General features: G+C 44.7%; 1 protein-coding gene across 2 annotated transcripts in view; it reads left to right on the plus strand.

The window, feature by feature from the left end:
* The window catches only part of smpd3 (sphingomyelin phosphodiesterase 3), a 62,318-nt gene extending 34,324 nt beyond the window's left edge, over positions 1-27,994 (plus strand). For both annotated transcript variants that reach the window (XM_048973190.1, XM_048973191.1), the window contains exons 3-8: positions 1,764-1,839; positions 11,296-11,454; positions 11,753-11,842; positions 12,036-12,099; positions 12,775-12,937; positions 18,278-27,994. In XM_048973190.1, the coding sequence (XP_048829147.1) occupies positions 1,764-1,839; positions 11,296-11,454; positions 11,753-11,842; positions 12,036-12,099; positions 12,775-12,937; positions 18,278-18,385 (660 nt within the window). In that variant the 3' untranslated portion in view covers positions 18,386-27,994. The remainder of the gene's footprint in view (positions 1-1,763; positions 1,840-11,295; positions 11,455-11,752; positions 11,843-12,035; positions 12,100-12,774; positions 12,938-18,277) is intronic.
* The last annotated feature ends 1 nt before the right edge of the window (position 27,995 follows it).

Below are 27,995 nucleotides of genomic sequence, written 5' to 3' on the forward strand. Positions count from 1 at the left end.
CCCTCTGCCCTGTCCTCTGACCCCCCAGCCCTGTCCTCTGACCCCCCAGCCCTGTCCCCTAACCCTCCGCCCTCTCCTCTGACCCCCCCGGCCCTGTCCCCTAACCCTCCGCCCTGTCCTCTGACCCCCCAGCCCTGTCCCCTAACCCTCTGCCCTGTCCTCTGACCCCCCAGCCCTGTCCCCTAACCCTCCGCCCTGTCCTCTGACCCCCCTGGCCCTGTCCCCTAACCCTCCGCCCTCTCCTCTGACCCCCCCGGCCCTGTCCCCTAACCCTCCGCCCTCTCCTCTGACCCCCCCAGCCCTGTCCCCTAACCCTCCGCCCTGTCCTCTGACCCCCCAGCCCTGTCCCCTAACCCTCCGCCCTGTCCTCTGACCCCCCAGCCCTGTCCTCTGACCCCCCAGCCCTGTCCCCTAAGCCTCCGCCCTGTCCTCTGACCCCCCAGCCCTGTCCCCTAACCCTCCGCCCTCTCCTCTGACCCCCCTGGCCCTGTCCCCTAACCCTCCGCCCTGTCCTCTGACCCCCCAGCCCTGTCCTCTGACCCCCCAGCCCTGTCCCCTAACCCTCCGCCCTGTCCTCTGACCCCCCCGGCCCTGTCCCCTAACCCTCCGCCCTGTCCTCTGACCCCCCCAGCCCTGTCCCCTAACCCTCCGCCCTGTCCTCTGACCCCCCTGGCCCTGTCCCCTAACCCTCCGCCCTCTCCTCTGACCCCCCCGGCCCTGTCCCCTAACCCTCCGCCCTGTCCTCTGACCCCCCCAGCCCTGTCCCCTAACCCTCCGCCCTCTCCTCTGACCCCCCCGGCCCTGTCCCCTAACCCTCCGCCCTCTCCTCTGACCCCCCAGCCCTGTCCCCTAACCCTCCGCCCTGTCCTCTGACCCCCCTGGCCCTGTCCCCTAACCCTCCGCCCTGTCCTCTGACCCCCCCGGCCCTGTCCCCTAACCCTCCGCCCTCTCCTCTGACCCCCCCGGCCCTGTCCCCTAACCCTCCGCCCTCTCCTCTGACCCCCCCGGCCCTGTCCCCTAACCCTCCGCCCTCTCCTCTGACCCCCCCGGCCCTGTCCCCTAACCCTCCGCCCTCTCCTCTGACCCCCCCGGCCCTGTCCCCTAACCCTCTGCCCTGTCCCCTAACCCTCCGCCCTGTCCTCTGACCCCCCTGGCCCTGTCCCCTAATCCTCCGCCCTGTCCTCTGACCCCCCAGCCCTGTCCCCTAACCCTCCGCCCTGTCCTCTGACCCCCCAGCCCTGTCCCCTAAGCCTCCGCCCTGTCCTCTGACCCCCCAGCCCTGTCCCCTAACCCTCCGCCCTGTCCTCTGACCCCCCTGGCCCTGTCCCCTAACCCTCCGCCCTGTCCTCTGACCCCCCTGGCCCTGTCCCCTAACCCTCCGCCCTCTCCTCTGACCCCCCAGCCCTGTCCTCTGACCCCCCAGCCCTGTCCCCTAACCCTCCGCCCTCTCCTCTGACCCCCCTGGCCCTGTCCCCTAACCCTCCGCCCTCTCCTCTGACCCCCCAGCCCTGTCCTCTGACCCCCCAGCCCTGTCCCCTAACCCTCCGCCCTGTCCTCTGACCCCCCCAGCCCTGTCCCCTAACCCTCCGCCCTGTCCTCTGACCCCCCTGGCCCTGTCCCCTAACCCTCCGCCCTGTCCTCTGACCCCCCAGCCCTGTCCCCTAACCCTCCGCCCTGTCCTCTGACCCCCCAGCCCTGTCCTCTGACCCTCCAGTAGGCCTCGTGGCTCTTGTATCTCAGTGCTTTTCTTTTTTTGCCCACAGGTGCAGGTGGGCACCTCTTCTCAGGGGCAGAGAGTCATCGGCTACATCGCCTGCACTCATCTGCACTCTTTGGAAGGTAAGACAGCACCTTCTGTGTCAGTGAGCCTGCATCTGGGTGTATGTCTGTGTGTCTGTATGACTCCGTGTCTGTATGTCTGTGTGTCTGTATGTCTGTGTGTCTGTATGTCTGTATGACTCCGTGTCTGTATGTCTGTGTGTCTGTATGACTCCGTGTCTATATGTCTGTGTGTCTGTATGTCTGTGTGTCTGTGTGTCTGTATGTCTGTGTGTCTGTATGACTCCGTGTCTGTATGTCTGTGTCTGTATGTCTGTGTCTGTATGTCTGTGTGTCTGTATGTCTGTATGTCTGTGTGTCTGTGTGTCTGTATGTCTGTGTGTCTGTATGTCTGTATGTCTGTGTGTCTATGTATGTCTGTATGCTTGCATTGCTGCATGTCTGTGTGTTTGTCTGTCTTCCTGTCCATGTGTCTACATGTCTGTGTGTGTCTCTATGTCTGCGTGTCTGTCTGTCTGTCTATGTTCCTGCTTGTGTGTCCATTTGTCCGTGTTTGTCATCACCCCTCTGAAGACATCGACTCCTGAACAACAGATACCTATTTTTACCAGAAAAAAAACAGTCTATCATGCATTATTATGCTATGAACTATTTTTGGTTCTTATTTTCACATAATAAACATGATACATTAATATGATAAAATGAGCAGCCGACTCCCCCCCATCCCCACCCCAGTCCTCCAAGACCACCTCTCATATGATTTTACATATAAATCAATCACAGCTATAATTATGAGTGTCTGTATGTCTCAAACATACAAATAATGCTCACAGGTTGTGCTTTATTAGAGTATCATTAAAAAAACATTAAATATGTACAGAGGAAGAAGCATAATTTTTTCTAAGCACGTGAGCCTGCTTGTCTCTGTGTGTGTCTGTGCATTTGGGTGAACTCAGGATCTGTGTCTGAATATTTGCATGAGATGGAACAGTTTTCACCCTTGCCAGCCAATCCACGACACCCGCATTGCTGAGCACCACGCTCCTCTGTTCCCATGGCAATTGGCACAAGCTATTTTTAAGCTGTGCCTCTATTTAGAAGGCCGAGTCTCTTAACAAGACCAATCTGCCTTCTATTTTGGGAGTCTCCTAAGCAGAAAACCGCCTGCTCCAGGCCACATTTAGAACCGCTGCTATTTTTGAAGGAGCCATAGAGGGAGATGCAGAAATCAAATTTACATGGCACTCTCTGCATCGTTAGGGGTCTGATCGCAGGTGACCCTCTGCTGTGATCTCCGTGTCCACCACGAGATATGCCCAAAACGGTTGCCTCCGGATGGGAGTGAGTGCACAGCAGAGAGTGTGTTTGTTTACACAAAGGTGTCTCCTGTATTGCACCCGTGTGACTCAGTGTTTGCATGTCTGTGTCTCCCAGATGTTACGGCTTATCGCCTTTCATCTATCCGAGTGCGCGGTGACCTACTTACCAGCACGGTTCTTGACTGCTGGACACTGACAGCTGGGAGGGTTGGGGGGTGGGGCTTGGGCCGTCTGCAAGTAAGAGGGGTGGCTCTACCTGTGATAGACTGAGCGCATGGAGTAAAATGCACTGCCGGGCTTCTGTGTAAATACGCCTTTGTGTGTTTTTAAGGCAAGTGGGACTTCTGATTGACTACTCTGCCATCTGATGGCTGATTTATGAATTGTGGATCACCAACCAGCCTCTCAGGACTGGGCCTGCCACCCTCACTGAGGGGATATGCAGAGAAGCCCCGTAGATTCAAACCTTGCTGATCCATCATGTTATTTGATGGTGAAAACAACTGAAATTTGTGGCCAAAGCCTGTAATAATAAGGATATTTTTACTGACCATCATACACGCACATCTACCCCTCAATAAGAACATAAGAAATTTACATGAGAGGAGGCCATTCGGCCCATCAAGCTCGTTTGGGGAGAACTTGACTAATAGCTCAGAGTTGTTAAAATCTTATCTAGCTCTGATTTAAAGGAATCCAGGGTTTAGCTTGCACTATACTAACAGGGAGATTATTCCATACTCTAAGTACATGCTGTGTAAAGAAGTGCTTTCTCAAATCCATTTTAAAATGTTCACCTGCTAATTTCCACCTACTGTATGGCCACGAGTTCTAGTATTTAAACTAATATTAAAGTAGCCATCTGGCTGAACAGCATCCAGACCTGTTAGAATCTTATGTACCTGGATCATGTCCCCTCTTAGTCTCCTTTGCTCGATGCTGAACAGATTCAGACCAGATAACCTCTCCTCATAAGACATTCCTCTAAGACCAGGAATCATTCTTGTAGCCCTATGTTGAACCTTTTCCAAGGCAGCAATGTCCTTTTTAAGGTATGGTGACCAAACCTGCACACAATATTCTAGGTGGGGTCTTACCAAGAAATTGTATAATCGTAGCATCACCTCCCTTGACTTTAACTCCTCACACCTAGAGTAACCCAACATTCTATAGGCCTTTTTTATTGCTTCCCCGTACTGGGGAGAGTGGGAAATGGAAGCATCAACATACACACCAAGATCTTTCTCATAATCAGCTACCTTCATTTCAGTGGAACCCATAAAATAGCTGTACTTTATATTTCTGCTCCCCGCATGGATTACCTTACATTTAACTATGTTAAATTTCATCTGCCAGGTATAAACCCTTGTCACTAATTAAATCCAGATCCCGTAGATCAGTATGTGCTACACCACCCACCTTGGTGTTTTTTGCAATTTTTACCAGTTTATTGTATGTATTGGTGTCAGTATCATTAATGTAAATTAGGAACAATAGTGGTCCTAAAATTGAACCCTGCGGTACCCCACTATGAATGCAGGGCCACTGTGACATTGTGCCTCTAATAACTACTCAATGCTTCCTGTCTGTTAACTAGTTTTCGATCCAAGCTGCTACAGTCCCTGCAGCCTTGCAAGAGCCATTTGTGGGGGACAACATCAAAGGCCTTCTGGAAATCTAAGTAGATGTTGTGTGCGCCGACTGGGGAAGCAGGAGCAGGGAGGCGAGGAAGCGGGGAACGAGGGATTTATTATAGAAACATGCAAGAAAACCACAAGACTGACGGAAGACTTCAATGACCGGACTCAGGAAAACATACCTAATGCAGACTTAAATACATTAGAGTAAATACAGCAATCAGAAACAGGTTGTAAACATGGGGAATCCACACGGGGTTAATGGGGCGGGGGGGGGGGGGGGTGTGGCACACGGAAGGAGCGGATAATCGGGGCATGACAGTAGATCACATCGTAGGCCGTTTTGTGATCAATTTCTCTTGAGTTCCTCAAAGAACTCAAGTAAATTAGTTAAACAGGATCTACCTCTCCTAAATCCATGTTGGCTATCCCTCAGAATGTTTTTGAATCCAGGTAATCTACCATTTTCACTTGGATTATAGCTTCCATCATTTTTCCGGTTAAAACTGATTGGCCTATAGTTTGCTGGATGACTTCTTTCCCCTTTTTTGAATATGGGCGTTATATTAGCACGCTTCCAATCAGAAGGGGTTTGTATATGCCAAAGATCCTAGGAGATATCTCGTCGGGGGCCGTTGCATTTGGAGCCGGGGGGGGGGGGGGGCTCTTCGGCCTGAGGGATGGACCTTCACCCAAATGACCCACATGGGATTGTTCTCCTGTGGATCCAGTACCTGCAGGAGAAGCCATAACGGTCCGGTGCATTGTGGATTTGGCAGCAATCAAAGGACCCAGACCGGTTCTCAACCGATTTTTACCAAAATTGTCTTTAGCACATGGAATATAACCTTCTCATGTGAAAGGAGCCGGAGCTAATGCAGGTTCTGGAACCAAGGTCCTGCAGAGGGGTTGAATTCTACCCCTCTGGGGTCTAGGGGTAGGGAACCCCTTGACTGGGGATGGTCACACATTTCATTTAACATCATAAACTTAATTCATGGCAAATAAATTATTTCTTATAAATTTGTTTTGGCATTACACTCGTCTTAATTTTAATGTATATTGCAAATATGTCAGATTTATGTTAAGTTTGTAATTTGACGTCAAAGTATAGACACTGCAAAATGCAGTTTGGAACACTTGCAGAAACATTATGAAAGTACATAGTAAGCAATGGTGCCAGTTTGTTTTGATCACAGATATCTGATCACCAAAGTCTTGGCTACATGAAGATGACTAAATGGTGTAGTTGCAGCATTCAGTTGGATAAATAAATAAGAAAAACCTAACTCATGTCACTATTTCTGGGCTCCTTTCATTGAAAATGTAGCGACTTTCGTATGTATGCATGAGCCATTCACACCTGGTTACCCCCCCCCCCCCCCCCCCAATATGGTGCTGATGGGGATGTATCTGGATCGCATTTCACTGTTGCGTTGTTAATCAAATTACCATGCGAATGCGATTTGAATACTGCGGCTGTTTAGAATGTGAATAGCGATCTTCAGGTGAGGCTGGCACTACACGCCCCCAAAGAAAGGTGAAATGTTTTACTTTTTCGCCGATTTAACTTAATGTTAAACACTTTAATACTTCTGATAATTGACGTTTTGAAAATAAGAGGGATTTTGGATTTAGTCATGTCAGATTTCAGCGAGTTATGAACTGAAATACACAAGAAAGATACACGACATCGCCGATGGTGCTGTCGACTCCAAAGGGCTATTCCACTCTGGAGCTGCTATTGTAGCTCTGGATTTATTTATAGCCCCCCAGTTTGGCTCTTGGCACTTTTGAAGTTCAATATGGGGAGAAAGAGGGTCGCCTCCCTTCCTCTTTGAACTGGGGATGTGCTTTTGTAGAACTGCTTTTGTACTGAACACCAGTTCACAGTATCTGGCCTATTTGGAAGCCTTAGATGGGGTGCTGAACTGTGTTCTGTCTGAGAATTCCATTGTTATACTAGGTGACTCATGTGCGGTTGGGTGTAACGGCCTGCCTGAACTGAACCTGAGTGCTCTGTCAATGGACTTCTGTGCTAACCGCAGTTTATCCATGAGGAACACCATGTTTCAGCACAAGGGTGTTCATAAGTGCATCTGGCACCAAAGCACCCTAGGCCGCAGTCCGATGATTGATTTTGTAATCGTATTATCGAATCTAGGACCACATGTTATGGACATTCGTGTGCCGAGTGGAGCTGAGTTTGATTACATGGCGGGGAAAATGCCCAGTAAGTGTATAGGCTTTCTATCAGTAGAACCGAAAGCATAGTGAGGGTGTGCTGAGAGTCTCTGGCAGAGGCCTCTGTCTGGGAGATCTTCAACTTACACAACCTGCAGAGCTTATTTTGCATTCTGCACGAGGGCGGAAACATTGAGCCTGAATAGGCAATACTCCGAATCTCCATGGCTGAGATTGCAGACCTGTAGCCATAAGTTACCTATAGGGTACCTGTTGTGGCAGCAACCCCCAAACCCGGTGGTGGACACCAGCACTAAAGGGAGCCGTCAGAAAGAAGCCTTGTGAGCTTGGTTATCTTGTGGGATTTCAGAAGCACCTGATAGATTAGCGGTAAGCTATGTGGAATACAGCTTTGCCAGTTTCAGCAGCACAAATTTAGGTGCAGGAGGTGTTCAGAGATGCAACAGCAAATGACTTTCAGTCGGCTTTGAAGAGATTCTGGGAAACCTTCAGCCAATTCAGGAGGGGGAAGCAACTGTTGACCTCAACTGGGGATATAGTCAGGTGGTGGGTGGAGTACCTTGAGGACCTCCCTGAATCCCATTGACATGCCTTCCTAGGAGGAAGTAGAGTCAGAGGACTCGCCAAAGACTCAGAGGACTCACTCATCATAAGGACTGATGTCGCTGAAGTTGTCGAAAAACTCGTGGGTGGTCAGGCCCTGGGGTGGATGAGATTCGCCCTGAGTTCCTAAAGCCTCTTGATGTTGTTGGGCTACCTTGCCTGACATGTCTCTCCAATGTTGCGTGGAGGTTGGGGACAGTGCATTTGGATTGGTAGACTGGGGTGGTTGTCGTGAGTTTTAAAAAAGGGGACCAGAGGGTGTGTTCCAACTTCTAGGAAATAACACTCCTCAGTCTCCCTAGGAAGACCTATGCCAGGGTACGAGAGATTACTATCCTATATCATACGCAGATGAAGAGAAAAGGGTCAGCATTTTTCCTGCACCTAAGAGTAGTTTTTGGGGCTAAGGGCCTTGCTCAAAGACCTAACAGTGATATAATTAATTTGCTGTCCATGGGATTAAAATCAATGACCTTGTGGACACAGGCATCAGCTCCTGAACTCCCCAACATGTGCCCTTGTAGTCAGATAGGCACATTATTTCCTATCTTTTGGTTTAATTCCTGTTTCTCAGTAGGCTTTACACTGAACAGGTTAAATGACATTGTGGCCAATCACCTTCGGGGCTAACAGACTATGTAAAAGGGACTCAACCACTATCTGTAAATAAACCTCAACTTTCATGCCCTCAAAATGTTTTATTTACCGGCTGGTGCTGTTCCCCATTCATTGAAACTCTGATTACATCAGATTAGGTCATATGTGATATTTTCTAAAAAAAGCTGACAAAACAGATTTAAATTGATATCTGAGGAAACTGAGCTCTTAGAGAATTATGGAAGGTTAAAGCAATCGAGATTAATATCAGATGAAATCAGTGAGGTTGCCACACTGAGGGATTAATATTCCGAGCCTGGGCCTCAGCACAATTTTTTGATTAAAAATACTGCCCTCTCCAGAAAAAAGGCAGAGCTACCTCTATTTCCAGCTTTTGTGGCGCAAGGTCAAGATTCACAGACTAAATGGTGAACCCAGACCCGCACCCTGAAGTCTTGCAAAATGCCACAAGGATTTATGGGCTTTTAGGTGCATCTGAAAATGAAATGCAGCCAGCATTTAATGGGGCCAAGTCCGCATGTTCATTAACAGCAACCTCACCAAGTGGGTACATAATGTTTCTTTAGTGAAGCCTTTATTGTATTATGTCACCTGGTTGTTGTTCTGCATGATCACACGATTCAGTATGCAATGTTAGATCCTCATTTGGCTCTGGGAAAGGTTTGTATTCACACTCCAAAGGGATCTGGAAAAATGGCATGTAGGTGTACAGGAAACAAGAAGCAGCTGAATGTGCATGTCATCAGAACAGGACAGAGTTAAAGGAACTCGTGGCTCCCTGAGCTCACTACATGGCCTCAGGCGCTCCAGCTGACAGGCCTCGAGGGCTCAGTGTGGGTGTAACTTAGATCTCTAACTGCCAAGTACGCAGCTTGCATGTCTTAGAAGGCAGGGCTGTATGGACTGAACAAGTTCAGCCAATAAACAAAGAGGATTGAAAACTAAATCAGAAACCAAAATTCAGAACCAGAACCAGAATCTGAATGCCAGACAGTCAAGTAAGGAGGGGCGTGACCATGGGGAGAAGCTATATAACCTGTGGGTCCTGGATAAGAAGTGGATGGATTCCTTTGATAAAAGGACACAAGGATGGAGAAAGGCTACATTGTAAACAGCCATGTTTAACTTACTTACAAGCACATTACACCCCATTTTCTACAGCCTATCCAACTTCTTCTTATCACAGGGTCACATGATGGATTTTAACCAACTGGAATTAAAGGAATTCTACCCTTTTGGTAAACTTATTTTAACCTTAGAAAACAGATTCGGCACACCTGAACTGTTAAAATCACATTACAACTGTTTTGAACAGTTTGAATTATTTAATTATATAACAAAATGAATTAATTATTAACTTCAAGAAAAGTGTAAAACATACTTTGGATGCATAAGTGATAGATGGATGTGTGGACTGATGAACTAATGGACTGATGGAGATATGCTCTGCTGCCTTTGTAATAATTTTACTTACTTGATGTAGATAGGAGGCCTCGTAGGGAATTATATTTCCAGCTGCATTTAAACAGGTAGTATTACCGCTTGCATTTAGTGCTTTAACTATGGAGCTCATTAATAATATACTTTCACTAAACTGGCCAATTATCTCATTCTGCATTTGCTAAACAAGCTTCAATTCTGTTATGGGCGTGTTTTCTGGAACTCCTTCCCTCTACACTTTCTGTTGTCTCTCTCACTCTGTCTCTCCCTTTATCAGCAAGTGCAGTCAAAATGCTCTGTTCAGTATGAAGAAGCAATTAAGGAATTGGTTTGGTCGCCGGTGAATTACAGGCTCATTCCTGAGACAGCAAAGTACTCCATTAAACTTGTTGACTGTTTGGATGTAATTAACTTTAGCTTTTGCCAGATGAGATATTATCAGCATATCCGTGGTCTATTTGATTCCTAGTACCAAACTTTGGAGATTGAGAGGAGCACTATGGCTCTTTAGGGACGTGTGTCTGGATGCTCATTCTGACAGATCCATGGGGAACTGAGGCGTGACAGCCTCCAGTTTTGTGCCACATACAGTACATTCTTAATTATGCTCACTTGAAACAAGGCAAGACAGAAAATAATCGGTGAGAGGAAGCAGCCACACTTGCCACTCTGGGTGTCCCCTGCCTTATGGCCTGTGGTGTCTTGGATGGGCTCCAGGCATCCGGAGACTCTGGACTGGATAAGCATGTGGAAGGTGGATGTATAGAACCAGAAAAAAAAGACGTTGAAAACTTGGATGTGGTGGAAGTTTAAAGGAGGGTGCAGGTTTACCCTCTGTGACCTGCTAATGGTTCAGCACTTATGTATCTTTAATGCTGGAAGAGTAAGCTAGTCTGTGAACACTGATAGATAGACCTTACTGTTTACGTATTATGATTAACAGTACTGTTTAATACCAGTAGAGGGCATTAAAGTCACAGATTGTGCTTTTTTATCTTTTAATTTTTTTTTCACTGTTTAACTAGCGGAAGTTGTCTTAGCTCCTATGTTTTGGTATCTCTCATTAGAGATAAAACTGAATTCATTAGTCCTGCGTGAGAAACCAATCTTAATTTAAATTAATTCTCATGTAATGTGTCCTATATTCCTCCCTGGGGGGCACAGTGGGGAGCAGCACACCTTCAGGACTGGGAGTTCAAATTTTTAAAATTTTTATTACACTATTCTTTTACTTTGTAGCACTTTGAGATTGCTAAAATATAAAGTGCAATACAAATAAAATGTATTATTATTATTATTATTATTATTATTCAAATCCCAGGTGTGTGTCTAGAGTCTGTGTATTCCCTCTGTGTTGTGCAGGTTCCCTTCTGTAGTCTAAAATATGTCTTTAGGCTTGGGGTGTCTCTAAATTGCCCTTTTTGTATGTGCCTGGACTGTGATGGACTGACATCCAGTCCAGGCTGTAGCCCTGCCTTGTGGCCTGTGCTGCCTGGGATGGGCTCCAAATCAATGGATGGATACTCCTCACTTGCAGGATGTCATTTAGCTTACCTTATGACTTCTGCCTGCCTTCAGAGAAGGGCTTTTAAGGATAGTTTGTCCTCATTGCAGCTCTTCTCTCTGTTAGCTTGTTGGCATGTCAGGGTGTATGTTACAGGATGTGCATGAAAAGCCTGCCTCTCATCTCGCAGGAGATGCCTCAGTACGCTGTGAACAGCTGGATTTCCTCCTCGAGTGGGGAGCAGAGTTCCGAAAAGCCACATCTGGCCCAGCTCAGGATAAGGGCCTGGAGGACCAGGTGGCTTTTGACGTCATTCTGGGGGACCTGAACTTCGACAACTGCTCTTCAGGTACCAGACCATGTAATGGGCAAAAGCAGGGCTTTCTGTCTGAGGAGAGATCCTTGGTTGGAGAGATAAGTGTTTGTGAAATATGGTGAAATATTATGGAATAATTGTGGGAAAGGTGAATTGTTGTAGGACATGTAGTATGCCAGTTTAGACCCTTGGCATTAGTTGATCTAAAGTGTGCAGACACTGTGCTTATAACTGAGTGTTTATGCAGGCCATGGGGGTCAAAGTTCATGTGAGCTGACTGAGGCAGGCCCTGGTCTTGAAGTGTCCTGTTTATACACCTTCCTCTACTCAGAGGACAAGCTGGAGCAGCAGCATACGCTGTTCACGCATTACAAGGACCCCTGTCGCATAGGACCTGGAGAGGACAAGTCTTGGGCTCTGGGTGAGTGTAACAGGGGGGTGAACCGGGTCAGCCTGGCAGGGTGAACGGCGACAGAGAATGCGTTGCCAGACACTCTGTGCACCAGGGAGCGCATGTCTGCACCAGCAATGCCAGCAATACACATCCCTGCTGCTTGTGGGGATTTCAATGTGCTTTGAGAAGCTCAGGTAGGGTGATGTGTCTCTACTGGCAGGTACACTGTTGGACACCAGTGGACTGTATGATGAGGAAGTGAGCTCACCAGAAGGTCTTCAGAAGTGAGTCTGACACATGAGTATATATATCCACATATAGGTACTGATAGGACGCCTATATACTTGCACATATAGATACTGACAGAAAACCTCTAAACTTACACATACAGATACTCATAGGAAACCTATACAATTGAACACTTGTGCACATAGATGCATGAAACACTCACAGGAGTGAATGTTATTGAAAATATACTCTTAGGATATGAGTAAACATTTATACTCAGATATGTGTAGGAGACTCAAGTATGTACAGACGCTCCTCTACTTACAAATGAGTTACGTTCTGAACGGCTGTTCGAACTTGAAATGTTTGTAAGTCGTTATTCAACATCATTTTAAGGGTATATGCAAGTACAAAGAACTAGGATGCTGGGAGTATGCACGCTACGCTGCTGAGTGGTGGGAGTAACGGCGAGAAGTCGTACTAGGTGGAATTGGCATCCAGAAAAAAAAATTGATGTTGCGGACAGGAAACGGGAGTCCAAGGAACACAGTTTGGACTTACAGTCCTCTTTGTTTGTATGTCTGAAGGTCCATAAGTTGAAAGTTCGTAAGTAGAGGAGCGTCTGTATATTATAACTGAATATATAATCAGTGATTGAAAACTCATTTACATACATCCTTAATTCTTTTAATATCCAGCCCATCACACAGTTGCTTATTGCTTTTTTCAAGGGTGATGGAGAATGAAGATTTGAGAAAAGAATACTTAGTGTATCCCATTAGCAAGAACCAGTGTCCCAGGCAGAAGGGCCAAAAGATTCCGCTGAAAGGCAATGGAAGGCGGATCGACTACATCCTGTACAGCGACGAGGGATTGCAACCAGACTGGAAAGTGGTATGTTCCCATTACAGAGTGATACGAAGCAGTTTCCTCCTGACATTTTTATATGGGGAAGTTGGTTAGGTGTGGGTGTAAGTACACTCTAAACTAACGTGATGCATATCGCTACAGACAGATGTGGCAGATATTTCTGCTTTTCTGTGAAACTGGCATTATGAAAAAGGATTAAGTGTATAATTCACTATGTGAGGGTTTCAATTTGTGTATGTGGGGGCCTGAGTGCACGCGAGTGTGAAGACAGCTTGCATTCATATTGCGGTTTCTTGATGTGTGTGGTGCAGGCTTGTAGGAGTGTTCTAGTAGAGCTGTGGAACACATGGATCTTCAGGTGGTGAGGGGATCTCATGATCAGATTTGGTTTACCATCAGAATCAGGTTTACTGGCCAAATTCACACTAGGGTTGAGTAGTGAATCCTGGTGCCGATATGATTGGTACGTACCAGATCATACTACAATACAGATTTCGGTGTCTCATTTTGATGGCACTGAGCTGTAGATTGAAATATTTGCCCTCTGGTGCTCAGGCAACAGAAGCATCACCATATCTCACGTATTATCGCTAGTTAATATTACATTAGCTCTGATCAGCAGATGCCTACAGTTAGCTAGTGGCTACCTTAAGAATGGTTAAAATGGTTAAAACTAAACAGTCAAAAGGATTCTGGCACCAGGACATTATTATGTAAATTTGTGACGTGTTTTTTATTTATTTGTATTTATATATTTAAACCAGGGGTGGAGCGATGGTTAACATTGTTGGTTCTCACCTCTGGGACCAGGGTTCGAGTCTCCACTAGGGTGCCATGTGTGTGGAGTTTGCATGTTGTCGTTGTGGGCTTTCCTCTGAATACTCTGGGTTTCCCCCACAGTCCAAAAACATGCTGAGGTTGATTGGAGTTGCCAAATTGCCCTTAGGTGTGAGTGTGCCCTGTGATGGGTTGGCACCCTGCCTTGCGCCTGTAACCCAAGAGCCCCTGCAACCCTGAATAAGACAAGCAGTTCCAGAAAATGGATGGAGGGTAGTGTGTGACTCGGTTACCTAAGCCTCTGTGCCTGTGATCTGAAGATCACTGGTTCATACCTGGCCTTGGGACATCTGTGTGTCCTAGAGCAAAGTATCTCCATGGTCACTGCTGTAGGTGGCTACCTTTTGCAGCCAGCTTGCTCTCACTTATGGACAGCAAGTTGGGGGAGGCATAAGTAAAATTTCCCCACAGGGATCAATACAATTATCCATTATTATTATGAATGGATATTTAACCTTTGTGTACATACCACCAGCCATCATGTTTACAGCTCTCCTGGGGTCATGTGACTCAGTAAGGGGGCTAGTCCAGGGTCACGTGATTTTCATCCGCAATTATTTACTACCACATTTATGCCAAAGTAGCTTGAAATGAATGTTTTCTGGTCATTTATTTGCCAAAAAAAGTGTGGCTAGTGTCCTGAAAATGGTAAAGTTATGCTTTTTAAGTTTTGAGTTTGTAAACTGCCCTTGAACAAAAACATGCTTTTCCCCCATTATTTCATCTCCATGAGTCAGATTTACGTAGAGTATCACTGAAACAACGTAAAAATATTAGAATTTTGCTCATATTGACCTTTTTTTTACCCTTACACCCCCCACTACCACTTTGTACCCTTGTAACTGCAAGGTGTGAATGGGATATTATATAGTCGTAGTTTTTGCAGTTTATACCCAATTTAGCTTGTGGATAAAGAACAATAATGGATTTTGATCATGAAACCCCTTATGGAGGTACAAACACTGATTTTGAGAGGCATATTTCACCTGGCAACTATTATGAAACATTAAAAAATGTATAATTGTATTTCGATAGGAAAATTATTTCAAATGGATATAAAGTTTTATATTCTTGTAAAGTAAAAATTATTTTAAAACGACGTAAAAGATTTAGTTTCTGCAGAAACTGTTGTACTGGAATGAGGTATTCAAGAAAAGTTATGCACAGTTATGGTGATTTGTGGTAGAGCCCTGCAGGACAGTTTTTTTAATCCCGCTCCCGCTGTCTGTCTCTGTCACTCCTGCAGTATTTCTGTCCAATCCCGCCCGCTCCCGCTGAATTTCTGTCCAATCCCGCCCGCTCCCGCTGAATTTCTGACCATTACCGCCCACTCCCGCTGTCTGTCTCTGTCACTCCTGCTCGCTCCGCAATATTTCTGTCCAATCCCGCCCGCACCCACAGATCCATTAACGGATATACTGTATGATGAAATAAGTTTATATGCATTAAATGTTTTATTCCAATAGAACAAGAACTAAATAAATTAAACAAATTCAACAAAAATATCTCAACTTTGAATCGCAAATAAATGTAAACTGAGCCCAAAAACTAATCAGATGTGCAAATATCTGCACAGTCATTTTAAAAAAACAATAACCAAATACAACAAATGTTTAAATATCAAATTATTATAAACAAACAAGAGAAGCTTAAAAACAGAAGAGAACCCTGAACCTTATTTCAAAGAAATATATTTAAACTAGCTGAACATCACAATTTACTACAATGGCTCAGAACAAACATGAATATATAACACAAAATAAATGACATTATTTACATTCTCCATCCTGCAAAAAATCTGGGGACCCACTGTCTATTTTTAGCTGCCCGCTCCCGCCTGCAGCAACCTTAAAACCGCCCGCTCCCGTGAGATTTCCATTGGGTCCTGCGGGAGCCGTGGGATCCCAGTCCCAATGCAGGGCTCTAATATGTGGCTTGATATATAGCCATGGACAAAAATAAGAGACCACTCTATATTTTTAAACAAATCTGCATTTTTAAATCCTGGTTTAATTGTGGTCCGGCTGGCAGAAGGCTATGCATCAGGGAACCACACATGAGAATCACATGGAATGACACTTCTCATGTGATGCAGGGGCCAAATGGCAGAGGTTTACTGACCAAAGAGGGTGAGATGGCAGTAATAGAAAAAGTTCCAAGAACTGAGTTTGTCTACAGTATGAAAGCTAAATTCTGTGGAGCCACTGAGCCGATACATGAAAGCACCAGGAATTCATGCTGTTCCGTGAATCAATAAAACTGCGCCACATTCTATGATTGACAGCAATCAGAGCCTATTGAAATCACTCAGAGCACCTGAGGGCCCAATCAGACTGTAGGGGATGTATTGGCCTCCCAAATGGCTCCACCACTGCGTTTCTGGAAAAGAAATTACATTTAAAAGTCATTCAGAAGACACTGATAGCTGAGTGAGGCCAAGTGTCATTAATGTGTTTATCATTGCGATTTACATATTGCCAAAAGTATTGGGACATCCCTCCAAATCATTAAATTCAGGTGTTCTAATCACTTCCATAGCCACGTATATAAAATCAAGTACCGAAGCATGCAGACTGCTTCTACAAACATTCGCAAAATAATAGGTCACAAATGGTATTATAACAAAGTGGAAGCAATTGGGAACAACAGCAACTCAGCCACAAAGTGGTAGGCCATGTAAAATCACAGAGCGGGGACAACACATGCTGAGGCGCACAGTGTGCAGAAGTCGTCAACTGTCTGCGGAGTCATTAGGTACAGACCTCCAAACTTCATGTGGTCTTCAGATTAGCTCAAGAACAGTGCCTATTCACGGAATGGGTTTTCATGTCTGAGCAGCTGCATCCAAGCCTTACATCAAGTGCAATGCAAAGCATCAGATGCAGTGGTATAAAGCACGTTGCCACTGGACTCTAGAGCAGTGGAGATGTGTTCTCTGGAGTGACGAATCACACTTTTTGGTCCGGCAATCCGATAGATGAGTCTAGGTTTGGCGGTTGCCAGGAGAACGGTACTTGCCAGACTGCATTGTACCAATTGTGAAGTTTGGTGGAGGGGAGATTATGGTGTTTTTCAGGGGTTGGGCTTGGCCCCTTAATTCCAGTGAAAGGAACTCTTAATGCTGCAGCATTCAAAGCTGTTTTGGAGATTTTGTTGCTCCTAACTTTGTGGGAACAGTTTGGGGATGCCCCTTCCTGTTCCAACATGACTGCACACCAGTGGACAAAGCAAGGTCCATAAGGAAATGTATGAGCGAGTCTGGTGTGGAGGAACTTGACTGAACAGAGCCCTTGACTGACCTCAACCCCATAGAACACCTTTGGGATGAATTAGGGAGGAGACTGCGTCCAACATCGGTGCCTGACCTCACAAATACTCTCCTGGAAGAATGGTCAAAAATTCCCATAAACACACTCCTAAGCCTTGTGGACAACCTTCCCAGAAGAGTTGAAGCTGTTATATCTGCAAAGGGTGGGCCAACTCCATATTAAAGCCTATGTATTAAGAATGGGAGGTCATTAAAGTTCATGTCTGTGTAAAGGCAGGTGTCCCAATACTTTTACCAATATAGTGTATACATAATTTAGCTGTTCTGTAGTCTACAAGTCATTCTGTGAGTAAAAGGATTAGTGTTGAATATAGAGGAGATCATAGATGAGATAGAGAAGGAGTGTCCATCGAAGGTGGATGCGTCCATATGTATGGAGGTGTAAGTGTATATGGAGTTGGTATATGGAGTTGGTATATATACAGCTCAAGGAAAAATTAAGTAAAAAAATTACTCCACACTTTTTAAAAAGCTGCATTTTTGTATCCTAGTTTAATGCTGGTTCTGCTGGCAGAAGGTTACACTGAGTGGCAGGTTGATTGCAGGCTGAGAATTTCTAAGGCAGCAGCACAAAAGAACAAGGTGAAGCAAGAAACACTGGGAACGTGGAAGTCATTCAAATGCCAGAGGTGACCGTTAACTTACCCAGCAGTGCTTCCCGAATTGGAGGACGGCATCAAGTGACCTTCAATAAGAATGGGAATCATTAAGTGGTGTGAAGTGCACTGCTTGGACAGTTGGTATCAGGCTCCTAGAAGCAGGACAGAAGTCCTATAAAGCAAAGAAGAAGCCCTTCATTAATGAGAAATAGGAGCCAGACTGAAGTTTGCAAAAAAAAATTTTTACACAGACGGATACTCTGATAAATGAGTGAAACTGAAAATTTGCCGTGGTTTCTTAATTTTTCCCAGAGCTGTATACAGTATATGAAGGAGGAATAAATGTGTATGGAGGAGGTATATATGTGTATCATAGAGCCTTATTTATGTATGGAAAAGGTATATATGTGTATATATATATGTATATGGAGATGTATAGACTATTGGAGTAGGCGTACTGTCTGTGTGTGATTGTGTAAATATGTATATATTTATATATTCATGTGTGTGTGTGTGTATATATATATATATATATATATATATATATATATTAGTCTTAGTGGAATTTCAGATTTATGATGGTTTGTGTGATTTCTACAGGATGTGGAGGAGTTCAGCTTCATCACGCAGTTGGCGGGACTCACGGACCACCTGTCTGTGGCCATGCGGCTGGCAGTATCCACTGGGGAGGAGGAGCCATATGCATAGGCCACACCCCCAGGGCTAGCCCTTCCTGACATCACCACAGTGACATATCCAGAGTACAGAAGACTGAGAGCCAGTGCTGGGGGTAAAGGCAGACTCAGTCGGGCGTCTGCACATATCAGCAGGACCTCCATGTTATGAGAGACATGATCAGCTGACCCTCCCCCCAACTCCCCCAATGCGTGCCATTCCTACCGGCAGTAAAGCATGGCCCCTCTGCTCTGGCTAGTGGGGATGCTGCTGGCTGTAGCTCACATCTCATATCTTCTCCTGTTCCTCCATGAATTCCTCTCTTCTTCTAAAAAGCACTTAAATACGGACATATTTCCTGAACTGCATCACTTTTCCCATTTATTTGTAGTTTTAAAATTTTAATGGAGTAGCCTGTGTTTTTTAAGCCTGGGCATGACTGATCCCGAGACTCCAGTCACCTCCTTCTGAGAGGAGCTGAACTGGCTGTGTTCGCATGTTAGCCCTCATGTCTGTGAGGAGGGGTGTGCTTCTTCTCTCTCGAACCCAGATTCTGGCTCGGCTCTATCCCTGTCCTCAAACAACCTTAACAGAAGTGTCTTTTTTCTAAAGTCTTTCTAAAGGTTTCTACTGCCACTTTGCCATCTTTCTAGAATGTTTCTATACACAGGCACTATATGAAGGCATTATTATATACGTACTTAGTGGAATGCTGCATGCTGGGGTCATTCCAAAGAGGCGGAGCCATAATTTTGAAGCATCTGGTTGGCTGTTTTCCAATAAGGCTTCGTACGTTTCCACAGGATTGGTGGAGAGTTGTAGTGCATTGTCATGGAGGAAGCATTGTCTTATATCTCTGGTATGGCTCTGACCCTTAAAATGGGTCTCTTCATGCAAGGGAGCCATTTTCCTGGCCAACATTCTGGTCTCTATGGTGACATGCATGTCCTTTCCACGATGCTGCCATGCCCCCCCCCCCCCGACATATGACCGACCACGCCAGTGTTATCACACTCGTTTCCCGTTCCTAATCCCTCTGGTGACACCTGAGAAGAAGCTGCCCTCCTGCCCACTGCTGATGCAGTATTAATGCTGTGGTCACTTCAGACCAAACAGGAGCGAATGTTTACATGCCATATAACTGTCATATATATCAGGCCACAATGATAAATTTAATACGATGGTCCCCCACTTGGGATTTTTTGTCACATTTGAACATCAGTTTTTTTTAATGAAAATTGCCTCTATTATTATTATTATTATTATTATTATTATTATTATTATTAGCATTGATGTTGTTGATGTTGTTACTGTTATCGTTGTTGTTGGTGCTGTAGGTAACAAGCAAGTTTACCACAAGTTCCCAGAATGAGGTCTTCCCCAGGATCTGCTCCTCTGTTGGGGGAGTGGGGAATTTCTGGGGTTCTTCTGCACAGCCCTGACACCCAGCTGGTCCCCCCTAAGGGCCAAATGGGCACAGGGCAGGGGTGCGGCCTGCATCAGGGAGAGCCTGTCCCTTGGATGGCTGTAGTTGCATGCTTCTAGTCCCTGCCGCATCGCCCGCCTCACATCTCCCTTTTATTTTCCTTGCTGTTAATTTATTTTTCATTGTTTTATTTTTGTGGCAATAGAGAGCCATCGATTCGCGCCGTTTCTGAATCAGGTGGTGGAAAAGCTTTACTCTCTCTTTTAATGCTTGTCTCACACTCATACATTCTGCTTTTTCTTTAAAAAAAAATTCCCTCCTAATCATTAAGTCCCTGTGTTTTGTGAGTTCCTTGCCTTCTTTTGTTTAAATTGGGTTTTATTCTCTCTATTTCCTGAGGAATTCACCATATTAACCCAGCATTTCAGTGATAAAGGTCAGACGCTGCTGCCATTTGGATTGCAGAAGTGAGGGATTGTGCGTGGTTGCAAAAGAGTGTTTTCTGAACTAAGCCACCTGTCCGGGTTCTCAGCGTGAGCCGCTTAACACCTGACAGATAACATAATGTCTGCTCATTGGACCCTCGTCCTCCCTGATGTACAGGTTTTACCATACTTATTTCTAGGCAATATATATTTTTAGAAAGTATTCCCCATGGGACAACACGAAATATATATTAGTAAATGAACTACATATGACATATGGGTTTTGTGTGATGTATGTTTTATGACAGTCCAATAGAAAAGCATACAGGATTATGGACAGACATTCTAGGTCCTGGGTCTGAAGCTGATTTCAGTCCATATCAGGTGCAAAGGATACAGTCAGCCTGTTTACATACTAGCTTCTGTCTCTTCAGTCATAGACGCCCTTATTTCAGACCTGCTCGGGGTCCTCCAAAAAATTCCACTAGAAATATCACTAGAATTTCAGCAGCAGACTCACCCTGAAGTGACTTAGCTAATTCCCCTGTCTTTCCAGTGTGATCCACTGTGATCAGTACTTAGTAAATCCCGGTGTCTATATGTGCTTGTACATGCAGTTTCGAGTATAGTACTCAGAAAACCGAATGTTTTCATTTGTCAGCAGAACTGTGTTTCTGTGTTCATGGAAGTTTCCCCCTGGCAAGTTGTTTGCTTAATGAATTCTACATAATGAGGATGTGAAGTCATGTGACTTGTTTCATCACATCAGGAAGGTCACTGCCTCGGCTGAGGTCTGTGGTTCCACTGCGTGTGTAAACTCGCTCGTCATTTCAACGTCGTCTCTTCGAAAGTAGGTGGAACAATTGTGCTCGTCATTTTTCTGTTTTTGCAGACACATCGACGATCTTCCAGTTCAGGCTGCACAGTTCCCTTTTCTAAACCACATCTCTCACTGCACATGCCTGAAGGCAATCCCACACACAGTTTCACCCTTTGGACAATTTAGAGCCACCACTTTAGAGCAGGGAAGAACCCTGAGCTACCAGAGGAAATGTACGCAAGGACAGGGAGATCTTGGAAACTCCACAAAGCGCCATGCAGGAGGCAGCAGCCCAATGCTGATCCACTGTGACACCCAATGAAACCGATACCATCTAATGGTCAATACTGTGCTCATCTCACCTGAATTACATCCTAAGAACCTTCCAGACCATGAGTGCGCCCCGTAAAATGCGCCATAATCTTTTTATCATGGTCTCCTGGCATGCTGGTAGAAGGAGGAGTGCAGAGGAATCTTCATCATTATCGGTTACATCTCAGTGCCAGTTGAAAAACCCATTAGAGATATAGACTCTGCAATGGCCCACCCACCCATCTGTGCCACTGCCAATTGGTACAAGGCATGGAAATACACTGGGTGGGATGCAGTACCCCGAGGAGGAATTCTGGGAAAAGCTCATGCTGCCACCATCTGTTTGGGAAAATCAACATTCTAATGTAGCTGGTGAAGCTGGATTCTCATAGCTGCTAGTCGGATGTGGTTTTCAGCTGGTTCTGCAGGCACATACAGCTGTGTAAAACCATCCCAAGAACAGGCGTGTGAGAAGCACCCATCCATGCTGACTAACAGCACCATTTCTGGGACAAATTACCCATCATTACCTAGGACAGTGGTTCTCAAAGGATGAGAGGTTGCAAGTGAGGGGACACGAGATGATTTCTACAATATGTGAATAAAACTTAAAACCGTTAATAATAGTGGTGGGAATTGACAGACAGCTCCAGGTTTGATATTGCATTGATATTTGCTTGCTGATTGAATATGCATTATGATTTTTAATTAGTTTTTGTTGAAGGGCATTTCAGGTCTACATTAAAATTCAAGACAAGGCCTGTAACAGTTCGCGTATCCATCATGCGCCATTGACATGCTTCGTTTTCAGTTCAGTAGGCACAATTAAAGGAATTAAATTTCTTGACACAGAAGGAACTTAAATTCACATGCAGATGTTTACCACTTGAAACATCATACAAATCATGGTTGCAAGTTAGTTATGGCTAGTGTTGGAGAGCTCAAGCACACAGATGAGGGCTGGAGATCCTCCCATGTCACTCAAATCAACAGTTTGGGAGCATTTTGATTCTTAATAAATTTCACCAACACCAGAGAGAGTGAGTTCTTGATAAGAACAAGAGTGTCTGTAGGCTCTGTCGTACCAAACTTAAATATGTCTCTGGAATCACATCCAGCATGGTAAGTCATTTGAGATTACATTATCCCCACTAGCAATTTTTCATTCTAGGAATGTTTACTGAATGTTAGGGTTAAGATATGGAAAGTCTCCAGTTTTCCTGATGTTCCCAGAACATTATATTACATACACTACAACTAAGAACAACAATGCACTTAATGATAAAGGGCATGGTACTGTAATGGGGTAACATTGTCGCTTTACACAAATGAAGGTCATGGATTCAGGACTGTGTGGCACTTTTGTAGTGAACATTTTAATATATTAATATACAGCAATATTTTTCAACATTAATTAAAAGGATCTTCAGATAATAATGTTATTGTGCTGAGACTGAGAGAACCTTTGTTAAAATGTAAAATGTAGAAATAATTCCATTACTGTTACAATAAGAGCATTTTCTGCAATCTTAGAGAAGACCTTCACATAATGTTGGCTTAAGTTCTGCGAATGTTCCCTGTTAGCTGGGTCAGAGTGTGTACATGATTGGAGCAGCAACAGCCACTGCAAATTATTCTACCTGTGGCATTTAAGGCTCTTTAATCAGCAAATTAAGACCAGGCTGAAAAATGATCCTAGGTTATAGGGGTGTATCGCTACAGATATCAACCCAGTAGAGAACATGGGTTCATTACTGTATGACGGTTATGATGCAGTCTTATTTTTGAATTTTTATTTGTTTTACATATTTATTTTTAGTGTGCAAAAGATTGTCCCATGCATTTGTTTGGTTATTCTGACATGTCAACAGACACGCACACACACACTATTGGGGGCCGTGAGTCTTTGGCATTTTTATCTTGGGGGTCATGGGCTGAAACATTTGGAAACTCATGCCCTAGGACACAGATGCTGGTTGATGCACTTGACATCAAATGAAGAGTTTTGAGGTCAACAGTTCTCTATCCCTTTTGTGTACAACATGGGTTAAGTATTGCTTCCCCCTCCTGAGTCACCAGACAGTTTGCCAGAATCTTTTTGAGGCCGACCGAAAGTCCTTGTCCATGGTCTCACCAAACTCCTCCCATACCCTAGTTTCTGCTTCTGCAATTGCCAAAGTCACTTTTTGCTTAGCCTGCCAGTACCTGTCGGCTGGTTTCATAGTTCCATAAGCTAACCCAGCCCTGAAGGCATCCTTCTTCAGCCTGACAGCTCCCCTTTCCTCTGATGTCCACCACTGGGTTTGAGGATTGCTGCCACAACAGGCACCAACACCATTATGGCCACAGCTTCGCAGTGCCACCTCAGGAATGGAGTCCTGGAACATGGCCCAGTCAAGCTCAGTGTCATGTGACTCCCTCAGGTGAAAAGAGAATTTCTGCTGTCGGTAAAAGCTGAATAACTCCTGGGCAGGGCCCCCTGCCAGACAGTCTCAGCTCACCCTCACTATTTGTTTGGGTCTACCAGGCTTATCCGGCATCTTCCCCCGCCATCAGATCCAATCCACCACTAAGTGTTGATCAGTTGACAGCTCAGCTTCACCCGAGTGTCCAAAATATGCAGACACAGAGTTGACAATATGATTACAAAATCGATCATCGAAGTGTGGCCTAGGGTGCTCTGGTACCAGGTGCACTTATGAACACCCTGAAATGACTGGATTTGAAATCTCCTAGCAGTTATTTTCTTGCAACAACCAGATAGGTTGAATTGAATAAAAGTTTGGGGTGAGGTGAGGATTTAGCCTAAAACGTGAGATAAACCGCATGTGGGAGGGGACAGCACTGACTTGCCATTTCGGGGGCAGTGTGGCACTGCTAGCATTTCTGCTTTCAGTCAATGTTCTGCTTTCTATTAATACCTCTCATGTTCTTAAGAGGGCAAGTAAAGAGATAGCAGGGGAATTACTGTGGTATTTGTTTTCTTATTGCACTTATTTTAGGAGATAGTATAATTGCCTTTGTAAATCATTGAGTCATAAGGAAATTTGTCGCAATTTTTTGTTGTAGTTTTTTCCACCACAGACACACGTGTGGTATTTAGATGGGGAAAGGCAGCATGAGCAGCATGAGCAGCATGAGCAGCATGAGCAGCATGAGCAGTTCACGGGTTGGATGTGTGAACGAAAGGCCAAGGTCGTGGGTGGAGCATTCTCCCCATCAAATGTCGCTACCTCTGCCAGGGCCATAAAAAAGTCTTCTTTTTGTTTTGATATCCTCCATCAAGCTCTTTGGCAGAGACAGGAACCGTCTCTTCCCATTCTGTGACATTCACTCTCCCCGCTACTAACAAGGGCCTGTGGCTGCCGAGGCGGAGGCTGAATTCAGGGCATGTAGCTCATTTACCGACTGCAGAATCAAGACTGTCAGGCCTGAGCTTTTCAGAGCCATTTTCCCCCCACACTGCCACCTTCATTTAAACAACAACATACTTCTAGGAAGTATGTTGTAAATTAAACTACCAAAAAAAAAAAAAAAGCAAACTTGCACTAAGTGCTGGTTGAAACCCATGTGGATCCCAATCCATGCTTCACGGTCGGAACCCTCTGTCGAAGAGAAAGTGAAATTGGCTGGCTAAGGGCTGCTTTGTGGTAACTGTAGACGCACCACAGTGCGTGGCTGTTGTGACGTTGTCTTTGCCACAAAGGCCAGATGCAGAGACCGCACATGGGGGCAGGGTATGTTTGCATGTACCACTCAAAAAACCAAACAATGTGGACAGTTTGTTCTGTGATAGACATGTACCTCGGTTGTGCAGTGGCTGGGGAAAACTAGCAGGAAGTCAGAAAAGAGATCAGACAGAAAATTGCATATAAACTCCTTTTCTACCCTCTCTGATCAGACTGAAAAAAAATTGCTACAGGATTTGAAGAAAAGTTGGCTGAGAAAGTCCAGAAATACCTGCCAGTGTTATGTCAGTTTTTTTTTCCAAACCAATATTTATAGTTGTCATTTAGCTGTAGATTTGTATTTAATTTTCATATCTTATTTTGTTTTCATTAATGATATTAACCCTGACTTGCGCACTGTAAGTACATAATGCACTATTTTAGGAAATGTTTAATTTTTAATTTATCATCCACGCCACGCTTCATAAATGAGCAGCTTTGCTCTACAGCTTCTGCGCCATGCAGGCCTGGCAATATATGAACATCCAGGAATATGGATGGTCCGGTAATACAACAACAACAAACAAATGTATTTTTGTATAGCGCAGTTTCACGATATTACATCGTCTCAAAGCGCTTTACAGCATCCTCACCCAAAGCCCCCAGTGAGTAAGCCAAAGGCAACAGTGGCAAGGAAAAACTCCCAAGAATGAAGAAACCCTGGGAGGGACCAGACTCAAAGGGGGAGCCCATCCTCCAGGGGCCGGCAGGGAGAGTCATGCATGTCATGCATATTTGCAGTAAGCCAGTCCTAAGTTAGTATCCTCTCAGAAAATGCCTAATTATGATCAGTACTGCTTGGGCAACTGTAAAAATTAACCCAAGTCACAGTCTCAGTCAATCTTAACCTGGCTCACCACTTGGCAAATGATCGCGGAGGTAGTTTTACGATTCAGTGTTAGGGGAAAATGTGCAAAGATGAATTCATCGATATCAGTTTATGAAAGTGAAATAAACAACTCATTTCTACCCCTATGTTTGGGGGGGTTTTCATGGGTAAAATCCCTAAAAATCAAGAAATGACTTGTTTGTGATTAAGTGATAAAAATTATTGTTAGACTTTTGGACTAAGAATGTTTTTCGATTTTATTTTTGAGTGGTTATAAATATATTTATGACAAAGGTTCGCAGGAAAAAAAACACTGATCTCCAGATTTCCAAAAATTCTTTTTTTTATAATAAATGTTTTTTAAGAGTGTCTGGTACAGTCCAGACCCTCAGAGTTTTGCTGTGTGCTAAAATAAAGGTGTCAAAGGCCACTTGAAACTTCCAACTTGATCTTGTATAGGTCAGAACCTTTCTACACCCCTGTTTAACCACTCAAGGCTGCTGATATTATGTAAAAGGCTGCTGGTCTGACCTTTAATCACAAGTGCCATGAACAGGAACCATTCCTTCTGCTGATTGAAACACTGTGTATGTCAGCAGCTGTACCATGTGCAGTTCAGAGTAGGTAATCCAACTGAAACTCAGCAGGTTTTGGCCTGGTCAGTATTTAGAAGGGAGACCTTTTTGGAAAGTTGTACTGTTGCTGGAAGAGGTGTTGGTGTGGCCAACAAGTGTGGCCAGTCCTGTAGTCTGTGTGGATTGCAATGCCCCAGTTCACTGTGCCGTAAAATGTTGGAGTCCTTTGTATGAGACGTAAAACTCAAAAGGTTCTGACTCTCTGAGATAATAAAAGATCCCTGGGTGGTACCCTGATCTCCTGGCTAAAATTGTCCACTTTGGCCATATAAAATCATCCCCTATATGTAACCGGTGAATTCTCTCCTTCCCCTTCATCACCTTAACTACTGTGCGGTGAGCATACTGCTGCAAAATTTAAATACATACACAAAATACATGTACATACATACACACATACACATTTAAATAGTGCTAATTTAAAAATGACTTATAAACAAACAAAACAACAATGAAAACAACAACCATAATAATAATAATATTAATAATAATAATAATAATAATAAAAATAAGAACAGGAAGTTAATGGCACCATGATGACTCAGTCAGTAGTCTCGTTACCTTGTACCTCTAGGGTTCAGGGTTCAAATCTAGCCATTCTTTAATTTGAGTGGAGTTTGTGTGTCCTCCTTGTGTCATGCACATTAACACATGGTCTGCCCCTTCAACTCCAACCAAGTACATAAGCTTCACTAACTATGAAATAAAGTTGTCCATTGACCTGCTATTGTCTCTGTTTTGCGGTAATGCTTTTAACACTAACGGATAAAAAAAAACAAACACATTGTCAGAAAAAGAAAAACACTCATGACAGAGGGAATCGCTAGGCCCACCTACATCGACTATGTGGGAGCCAAGGAAAGAGCATATCAGCTTTTCACAGTATCTCACATCTCTTATATCTGTATCTGAATCTGTTCTTTCTGTCAGTGGGAGAGGTAGCACAAATACACAAGCTGTTGTTTGGCTCCTTAACCTGTGGAAACATTCAGATGTGGCAGTTAGATAAATGTGAGCTAGTATTGTGGTTCTGTGCCATTGTTATGAGCATTTTTGGAATGTGTGTAAAAGATGGTACTGTCATAAACAGGCTGTGCATCTTTCTGTGTGTGTGTGTGTGTGTGTGTGTGTGTGTGTGTGTGTGTGTGTGTGTGTGAGCGTCCATTCAGTTCAAACGGTGCTGACGTTTGAATCGAAAGAGGTACTGAAAGACGGAAGTGAGAGCTAAGAGACTCAGTTAGCAGAGGCCTCCGCATGCTGAAATCCATTTTAATGACATCAGTAATGCTCAAACAAAGCTGTGAAGGAAGAACGCACAGAGCTGGACTGTCCCGCCCTCTGACCCCAAAAATAACCTACGCTCCTGTACAGTGAGAGTTTCACTGATGTGAGAGAGTGAGGATTTCCCCTGCAAGTAAGGGTTCTTCCCTGCGTCACTGAGGGATCTATATAACTCCATGGCCCAGAG

This window comes from Brienomyrus brachyistius, chromosome 13 (genome assembly GCF_023856365.1).
Source record: "Brienomyrus brachyistius isolate T26 chromosome 13, BBRACH_0.4, whole genome shotgun sequence".
NCBI classification, from domain to species: domain Eukaryota; kingdom Metazoa; phylum Chordata; class Actinopteri; order Osteoglossiformes; family Mormyridae; genus Brienomyrus; species Brienomyrus brachyistius.